At 61.5% G+C, this 9248-nt stretch overlaps 1 protein-coding gene across 1 annotated transcript in view; it reads right to left on the reverse strand.

Annotated features, from left to right (window-relative positions):
* The window catches only part of CRAT (carnitine O-acetyltransferase), a 12473-nt gene extending 4083 nt beyond the window's left edge, over positions 1 to 8390 (reverse strand). The window contains exons 1-10 of the mRNA XM_008050806.2: positions 8261 to 8390; positions 7373 to 7636; positions 5052 to 5170; positions 3922 to 3975; positions 3233 to 3398; positions 2786 to 2960; positions 2059 to 2237; positions 743 to 843; positions 69 to 188; positions 1 to 10 (exon numbers count right to left, since the gene is read on the reverse strand). The exon at positions 1 to 10 is cut by the window's left edge and continues 113 nt beyond it. Of these exons, the coding sequence (XP_008048997.2) occupies positions 1 to 10; positions 69 to 188; positions 743 to 843; positions 2059 to 2237; positions 2786 to 2960; positions 3233 to 3398; positions 3922 to 3975; positions 5052 to 5170; positions 7373 to 7636; positions 8261 to 8290 (1218 nt within the window). The 5' untranslated portion in view covers positions 8291 to 8390. The remainder of the gene's footprint in view (positions 11 to 68; positions 189 to 742; positions 844 to 2058; positions 2238 to 2785; positions 2961 to 3232; positions 3399 to 3921; positions 3976 to 5051; positions 5171 to 7372; positions 7637 to 8260) is intronic.
* Positions 8391 to 9248: the final 858 nt, after the last annotated feature.

Raw genomic sequence — 9248 nt, forward strand, 5'->3', positions numbered from 1 at the left:
CCCCAGGGGGGGCTGGGCACACTGAAGGGTGGCCAGCACAGCGGCCTCCGGCTCCAGCAGGCGCTCACATGCTTAGGTTCTGCTTGGCCTTCTCGATGTCACTCTTGATCTCAGGGGTGATGTTGAACCGCAGCTTCTTGGGCATGGGCAGGGGCACCATGGGAGACCGCACGAACTCGGGCTTCTTCCTGCATGAGACGTGGGGGCCTCAGGCTCATGCTGGTACCTCCAGAGCCAGGTCTGTCCTGGGTGGGCCCTGGAGCCGGAGCTGGAGGGGCCAGCCAGGGAGACTCAGCCTTGCTCTCCTGAAAGCTGCCTTCACTCTAGGTTTCAAGAGGCCAGACGAAGAAGGCCCAGAGAGGGTGAGGGGCTTGTCTATGGCCACACAGCCAGAATTCAAACCCAGGCGTGACTCACTTTAAGATCCATGCCGGCCATTGCTTTACTAAGCTCCGGTGTGGCCATATGCTCTTTGAGCTATGACCGCCGTCATGTTTTCTAAACTTTGTCTCCTCTCCTACCTTGGAAAGGTGAATCTCCTCTCTCTTCTCTCTCTCTCTAATTTACTTTTTAAACAAACTCTATTTTCCAATCTAAAAAAAAAAAAAAAGACCCTGGCTTCCCTTGAAGAAATAGAGTCCCAGGTGCAAAGGAGAATGACATTGCCCTAAGAGCCAGGTCTGTCACCTGAGTGTCACCTGCAGCATCTGGGGGAGGTGGGTGGGGGTATAACCATACTCACGTGAACTCAATGACATAGTCCACAAGGGTGACAATAGGGGGCCCCTCTGCGGCTGCATGCTCGTAGATGAGCCCACAGGAGCCGTCTTCTGCCACGATGAACTGCGGGAGGGAGGAGACCCTGTCAGCCCCGGTCCCTGGAGGAGGCCTTGACCCAGTCCCTAGTTGGGGCTCAAGGGAGGCGTCCCTCTGCAGCCCTCTCCAGAGGTCATTCGGGCTTATAAAAGAGCTCTCAGTCCTTGTCGAGCCCTGCACCCTGTGCCCCCTCAGTATAAGCAGTGGGGCATCAAGGAGCGCTGGGGCTGGGAGGCCACATTCAGCCCTGGACGGGCCCCTTTTTGAGTCAGGGTCTCACTCTGTCGCCCAGACTGGAGTGCAGCAGCATGATCATGGCTCACCACAGCCTCAACCTCCTGGACTCAGGCAATCTTCCCACCTCAGACTCCTGCGTAGCTGGATCTATAGGCATGTACCCTGGTGGCTAATTTTCTTTTTTTTTGTTTTGAGTTGGAGTCTCACTCTGTCTCCCAGACTGGAGTGCAGTGGCCGCTCGCGGCCACCGCAGCCTCAACCTGCTGGGCTCCGGTGAACCTTCCGCCTCAGCCTTCCGAGTAGCCAGAATTACAGGCATGCACTACCATGCCCGGCTGATTTTTTGATTTATTGTAGAGATGAGGTCTCGCCAAGTTGCCCAGGTGGGTCTCGAACCCGCGGGCTCAGGCAATCCACTCACCTCAGCCTCCCAAAACGCAGGATTACAGGCTGAGCCACGGAGCCCGGCTAATTTTCAAAAGTTTTTGGTAGAGACAAGGTCTCACTATATTGCCCAGGTTGGTCTCGAACCACTGGGCTCAAGCGATCCTCCCACCTTGGATTACAGGTATGAGCTATTGCACCTGGCCTGGGCTTAGTTCTTAGCGACAGTGAATACTCGTAGGTCGGGTGCCTGGCTACTGGCTCCAAGTTTGATACATGCATCCCGTGCTCAGCAGGTGTCCTCAGGTCCTTGCAACCAGAGGTGCCGAGAGGGAAAGCAATGCCAAGACTGAGCCCCTCTGCTGGACCTTTGGCCCAGGTGCTCTGTGGCGTGTTGAGTGGGTGTTTTGGGGGTGTCAGTGGTTTCCAGGTCCACAGGCAGGGCCGCTGATGACAGGTTGGCTGCCCAGTAATTGCAGCCGCGTCCAGCCTGCTGGCTTCCTGCTTGCTTTACAAGCTGGGAGGCTGAGGGTGTGGGGGAAGTGGCAGAAAGCCCCGAGGCGACAGAGGCCCAGGTCTGGTGTGTTGAGGCCTGGGGGAGCCGCGGACCTGGGGCCTCACCTGCAGCGTCTTGTCGAACCAGCGGTTGCCACTGTTGAGCTTGGCGCCGCCGCCGTGCAGCATCTGGCCGGCCACGTGGTTGCGGTACACGTCCTCGGAGACCCGGGGCACAGGTGCATCCAAGCACACCGTGAAGATGCTCTTCTGGATGGAGCGCACGGACTCCCGGTTCACCTTGTCTGCAGGGGTGTGGAGTGGGGTGCAACGGGGTAAATCTCAGGTTCAAGGGATGGGCCGGCCCCTCCGCAGCCTCTGGCCCTGGGCTCTTCCAGCCTGTGTGTGGCCCTCTGGGGACGGGGCTCCCACCTCAGGAGCCTCCAGGACCTTTGCTGGGCAAGGGTGGGCGGGCCCTGCAGCCCCACTGTACCTATGAGGCAAGGCCCAACCCCTGGCACACTCGATATAGGAGGCCCAGGGCCACGGGGCGCCCACACAGTGTGATCTGACTCGGGTCCGTGCCCCTGACCAATATGGGCTTTGGAGTTTTGGGGGGTGTTGGGGGCAGAGGGAGGCAGAGGCTGGTAGGTTCCTCAGTCAGGGACCTGCTGCTCTGAGCAGACACAAACTACTACCGGAGCCAGACAGAGGTTTGGCTTCCTCAGCTCCAACATGGGGCCCGAAGCCCCTGCCCAGGGTTGAGGGGCTCCCGGGAGAAGCATGGCTGCCTGAGGCGGGGAGGGGCCCCAGGGGTGGGGAGCTCGGCTGTGCGGCCCGGCACGCCTGGCACCTTTGACGAGGGCGTTGTAGGCCTTGGCCCAGGAGTTGCGGTGGTTGGAGGTGAGGATGCCCACGGGCTCCTTGTTAGTCTGCAGGGACGAGTTCCAGATCTTCTCCAGCTGCGTGAAGATCTGATCCGCGGTGAGGGGCGTGCCATCGCTGTGGTACACGTCTAGCTCGAAAAACTGCGGGCACAGGCGGTGGAGAGGCGGGGGCTGGGGGCATCTCAGCAGCCCGCAGCTTCCTTCCCACGCCTGCCCCCCCGCCGGCCCCGTCAGGCTGAATCAAGGCTGAGGGGGAGGGAAGAGGTTGTTGGATCTCTGTCCTGTGCTGGGCTGGGCCACGGGCCAGGGGACGCTTTTCCTGGGACACACGGCCTGTGTGCCAGGAGCAGGGTGGGGGACATGGGCTGCTGGTTCTGCCCTCCTCTCCAGCAGCGTGGGCAGAGTCCACCCACCTGGTAGTTGTGCACTACGGTGATGTGCGTGGGCGGCTTCTTGGTCTTGAGGAAGTTGCTGACCGAGTCCTGCTTGGGGCCCGGCACGCGGCAGGAGGACAGGATCTGGTAGTACTGGTTCATGCACAGCGGCTTCCCCCCCAGGTGCTCCACGGGGAGAGTCTCGCTGCAGGGCACAGGGCCGGTCAGGGCACGGGGTCTCGCTGCAGGGCACAGGGTCGCTGCTGGGCGAGTCCGCGGGAGGAGGGGCCTGCTAGGGTCTGCTGGGAGCGGGGCCAGGCGAGCAGGGACTCTCACAACCCGCGTCGGGCCGATGTCCCTGGCACCCTCAGCACAGGTGGCGGGGTATCAGGGCTGGTCAGGGCTGGGAGGCCATGTTCAGCCCTGCATGGGCCCTGCTTGCAAGTCACCTGGAAACTCCCTCCCTTCCCCTCTCTGGCTTCTGTTTGCCATGAGGCAGTGAGTCAACCTCCAGGGTCCTCTTTGGTTCGGACGGGACAGGTCCCTCCCAGCAGCCGGAGCTCCTCAGGGCTCAGTCTCCCAAAGCCAAGGGAGGCTGGGCCAAGAGGAAGTGAAAGTGACTGAGCTCAGGGCCTGCCCGGTCCCCAGGCTGGCTCGACAGGCCAGGGCTCGGGGGCAGGGGTGGCTGTGGGAACGAGGCAGGCCCGGGCAGGGGTGGGGCTGCTCACTTGTCAATCATGACCTTGAAATCCAACACACCCTCGATGAGTTTGGCAGCAAACCTGGAAAGATCCATGGGAGATTAGAAGCTATGTGGCTACCTGGAGGGACGCCCCAGGCCCATGACACTGGCTGGGTGAGGGGCAGCCTGGCGTCCCTCCTCCCTCACTGTGTCCAGAAAGCCCGGGAGCTGAAGGGGGCCCTGGGAGTCCCACTCGCCTGCCCACCTGGCTGGCCTCATAAGCTCCAGAGGGGCCTTCCAGGAGGGCTCTGTGAGGGTCTGGCAGGACTACCCACAGCATGACTGTGGCTGGGCTAGGGGTCAGTGGGCTGATTCTGTCCACAGAGGGCCTGAGTTCCTGACCCACAGCCTGGAGTCGGGGGGGTGTCACTCTGGTCTGAAGCATCAGCTATGGAGTGACTTGGGACTGGGGGTATGACAGGATGGTGGCTCAAGGTGTCTCCTCCCCAAGGTCCCTGCCTGTTTCTGGGCCTGTGTCTGCCAGGCTGCCTCCCTCACCCTGACCTTCCCCCTGGACTGTCTGGCTGCCCACAATGGGGATCGCCAGCTGGGTTCCTGGGCCTGAATGTCAGCCCTTCCAGGGTGCCCTGGTTCCTTTAAGAGAAGCAGGTGGTAGCAGCCGGTGGCTGGTCCTTGGGCAGGAGATCCCTGCGGCTGGTATTTTTATCTCTGGGCAGCCTGGAACAGTGGCCGGGGCAGGTGACACGGCTGAATGTGGAAAAGGGGACTGTGTACAAAGGTCAGCCTGTGGCCAGCTGAGGAGGGCGGGAAGCAGAGATGATGTGCCCAAACCAGGGCAGCGGGTGACCTCGGGTTTGGGGGAGGGAGGTTTGGCGGCTAACAGTTACAGATCTCTGGGGCGGAGAGACCCTGCTTCCCATCCAGGCTCAGCCAATCCTGAATGGTCATCTCGGGCCGCTCCCTTACTCCCTCAGTTTCCCCATCTGTACCACAGGGATGACACACTCTCCTTCATTGGGCTGTTTCCGGGGATGGGAGATGAACAGGGCTGGGGTCACTTCAGTCTCCTGTGTGGACAGGGACTTGAGGGTCCTGGAAGCCTCTGGAGCCCCCGCCCCAGCTGCCTCTCGGCCCCACCCAGCCCCGCCCACTCACCGGAGCTGTCCCTGCAGGTCCACGAAGTCCTGCTTGGGAAACATCACGCCGGGGCTGGAGTAGATGACCACAGGCTGGCGGTACTGGAGGTAGGCCGTCTTGAGCCACCACTCAGACAGCTGGGGGAGGACCGGAGCCCATCAGGAGGAAGCTAGGCTGGGGCCCCTTCCTCCCCAGGTGAGGGGGCCCGGCTGGCTCCGGGCCCTCGGCCCCCCTTGAAGATTCTCAAAGTCAACACCTTGGTCCAGAGCACCCCTTCCTGGAAACCCAGCATCTTCCCCTTGGCCTGAGCCATCAGCGTTGGCACAAGAACCTGGATGCCGCTGCCAGGAAGAAGGTGTGTGAGAGGAGACCGGAGGGAAACTCGGAGGGGTGAGGGCGGTGGGTGGAATGAGTGCTCTTCACCTGACACATTTTCTGTCATGAATAAAAATGTGTGCCTGGACAGACAGAAAGGAAAGCAGGAAAGACATGTATAAGCAAGCCCAGGGAGTGCGTTTGTGACTGTCTCCAGTTGGGTCTCTCGGAGGAGGCAGGGACCAGGGTGTCAGAGCAGCCTGAGGGACCCTGGTCTTCCTCTAAGGCCTCAGTGTTCTTGGCGTCAGAGCGGGGAGGGGACACACTTTGATCTCAAGGGTGACCCTGAGGGGAGACACTCGCTGTGAGGGCAAACCACATCGCGCTCGTGGCAAGATGGGATGACAGCCCCCAAAACCCTACCCTGACGGCCCGTCTGCTGTCCCGGGACCAGCCACCGACACAGTGGTGGGGCTGCATACGCTCCCAGGGAAGTGTCCCCTGGAGGCTCTGGTGCTGACTGGCACACGCCCCTTCCTCTGCCCAGTCCCTCAGACACTGGCGACCCAGGACCCCACTGGGCTTCCTCACCCACCGCTGCCAGCAGCAGCAGGTGCCTCCCCACCACTCAGAGTCCCTGTGGCACTGGGCCACTAGCCTTAGGACCTTGGCAAGGGGTGTGGGGAAAGCGACTGGTCCCTCAAGGACTGGGCCCCTGTGTCAGCCAGACCCTCCTGTGTACCTCAGAGCTGCTATGTGGCCCTCAACCCTCCGTCTACCCCCTGGCCTGTTTCCTCACCTGTGGATCAGGGAGGGGCAGACGGGGCTCCCTCCCCGTGGGGACACAGCCAGGGGCTGCACTCCACTAGGGATCCCCGAGCCTCTGGTCGGTCAGGACACAAGGGGAGACCCTGCAGATATGGGCACTCCCTCAGTGAGATCTGCCGGTTGGTGGCAGAGCCCCTGCAGGCTCTGTGAGTGAGAGGGGTGCCCCCTCTTCAGTCGGAAGATTCTGTCTGGAAGCTAAACACACTTGGAAAACCACCAGCCCCAGACTCTCTAAGGTCCTTCTGGGGGAAGCATCCCAACTCCAGAGTCCAAGGCCCTGACATGCTGAGATTGCGCGAATGACGGCCGCCCACCCCTCTGCCCTGGGGCATAGCGCCGCCTGCCACCCCAGGTGACATCGCCTCCTCCCTCACCGAACTTGGGAGGGCCAGACCCAGCTCTGGTGTTCTCCCACGAGCCGGCGTCTCCCTCGGTCACTGGTCTCGGCAAATCCCTCCCGCTCCCGCCCCATCATCCCTCCCAAACACCCTGGACCCACTGACCCTGTCTCCCTGCCAGTGCAGGCCCAGTTGCCACATCTCCGCCCCCCTATGGGGCGATGGCACCGGCCTCCCCTCGCCCCAGGCTCTCCCTCTGGCTTTTCCTCCCCACGCCAGGCCATCTTTCTCATTTCGTGTTGACATGTGAAGCGCAAACACAAAGCATCAGTGAAGACATGTTTTTCAAACGGACACTGGACCAATTTGCGTAACAGATTATACTCAGACTGGCATGGTCACCCAAGTCCCTCACCCAGCTCAAGCCCACACTCCTTCTCCCTGGCTGCCCCCTGCCCTCGCCCTCCGTGCCCGCCTCTGTCCTGGGATGTGTCAGTCGTTGCCACCTCTACCTGTGCTGTTCCCTCTGTCTCAGACCGAAAGCAGACCCACCCCTCCTCGCCCCTCCTGACACCCAGCACAATGCTACTGGCCCCAGGCCTCCTCTTCCTCATCACACTTCACTGCTTGGAGCGGCCTCAGCCCTGGACATGCATCCTGTCCGTCACCTCACCCCCCGTGACCTGTCACCTCCAAGAGGCTGGCGACTGTGTCTCTTGCTCACCCAGGGCCCCGCTGAGCGCAAGTACAGAGGAAGTGCTCAAGAAAGTCAGGAGAGCAAACAAACGGTGGTGCCACAGTGGCCGGCGCTGGAAGCTTCTGTGTGTGTGGCTGGCGGACTTGGGCCGGCTCACTCACCCAGTTCTCTGTCTTCCTGGCTCGGCGCTCCAGCCCCTTCTGCAGACGCTCCCCGACGCCGCCGGGGCTCCGGAACTCGTCCACCAGCTGCTTGGTCTGGGTCCACTCTTCCTGGCTCACGATGGGCTGCAGCGCTGTGAGGTAGTGGTCCAGGGACTGCTGGAGTGGGGGCACGGGCAGCCTGGGCAGCGCGTCCTGGTGCGCCTTGAAGCGGCCAGGGGCCTTCATCAGGGAGGAGGGCTTGAGGAAGCCCAGGGGCTTCACCTGCAGGCAGCAGAACATCCTGCTCATCCTCTCTCGGGCTCTGTGAGCACTGGCAGTCCCAGAGCCGCGGGATGGGGCACTTATGTGCCCGGCCCTGGGGCAGGGACGGCCTCTTGGGTGGGGCACGCCCTGGCCTCCTGGACCTGGAGCTATAGGTGTCACCGCCTCTCGGGGCCTGGAGGTGCAGGTGGGGGCGGGGGGTGTGGCACTGGCCTTGGCAGGACTCGGGGAACCAAGTCGGGACGAATGGCAGGACCCTCCCCATCGGATGCACAGACTCCACCTTCCTCACACTGGGAAGAGGAGTCAGGGGACAGAGAGGTGACTGCCCTCTCGGAGGGTCCCACCCTTTCCAGGTGAATAAATGGGCCGGAAGAAGAGGGTCGGAGAGAGCCAAACTGTGACAGCACCTGTGGGAGAAGGGCCTTGGGTTTTCTCCTGCCTGCAGGGTGGGCGTGGGGTGGGTGGGGACAGTGCTGCAGCAAGAGAGAGCTGAGTGGCCTGGAACCAAGGGCGGGAGGTGGTAGAGAGAAAGTTCCGGAGATCTGGAGGCAGCAGAAAGGCAGGAGGGTCCGCGGCTGCCGGCGCGGAGGGCAGGCAAGCGGCAGAAGCTCCGTTGCGTACCTTCTCTCTCTGCTGCCCATCCTCCTCCATGGTAGGACTGAGGTCCTGAGCCCTGTCTGTCTGCCTTGGCTGGACCTCTAAGCCTAACTGTGCTACCGAGTGGGCATGCGGAACCTAGCAAGAGGCAGCCACTTGCCCGGGCTGGAAAGAGAAGACAAGAACCAACGTTCAGGGGGCAGGCAGGTGGCAGCGGGGATGGCTGTGGTGGCATCTGGGCTTGTGGCGGGGGCAGAGGCGGCTCCTGGTCTCCAGAGGGCCGCTCGCTCCTCTATCCCCAGAGGGAAGGACGGGAGCAGGCGAGGGGCTGGCGGTGGGCGCTGCGGTAAAGAAAACTTGGACGACTCCCTTCTTTCTTCTCCAGGTGGGCCCCGCGCCAGGGAGACAGGCCAAGGAGCATTAAGGATCCACCTGCCAGATCTTTTTGATGAGAAAAAACTTGGCTGGAGGGCAGAAACAGCCCGGCCGCGGAGGTTATACCACAGCCCTGGAACCAGGGTTGACGCAAGTGGGAACGTCAGCAAAGGACCCTCAGTGGATGGGGCTCCCAGGGACCTTGGCCACTTCCTGTTTCTTCCCAGAACTCTTGGGGCCCTTCTGGGTCACCCCTCTACCAAAGCCCGTCTTTTCTGAGCTCAGCTCACACAGCTGGGGGACAAGAGTGGAGGGCTTCTGATATGAAAAGTAAAGAAGGCTGGGTGTGGTGGCTCACCCCTATAATCCTGGCACTTTGGGAGGCCCAGATAGTAGGATCACTTGAGCCTGGCGCTTTGAGACCAGCCTGGGCAGAATAGTGAGAGCTTATCTCTACTGTGATTTTTTTGTTTGTTTGTTTGGTTGGTTTTTTGTTTTTTTTTTAGAAAGCAGGATTTATTGAGAGGACAGAAAAGCTCCCACAGTGGGAGGGGACCCGGGGGGGTTGCCTATCTCTACTGTTAAAAAAAAAAAGTAGCTGGGGGGGGGGGCACACGCCTGTAGTCCCATCTACTTG

The sequence above is a fragment of the Carlito syrichta genome, unplaced genomic scaffold (assembly GCF_000164805.1).
Source record: "Carlito syrichta isolate Samal-C Ts95f unplaced genomic scaffold, Tarsius_syrichta-2.0.1 Scaffold153707, whole genome shotgun sequence".
Lineage (NCBI taxonomy): Eukaryota > Metazoa > Chordata > Mammalia > Primates > Tarsiidae > Carlito > Carlito syrichta.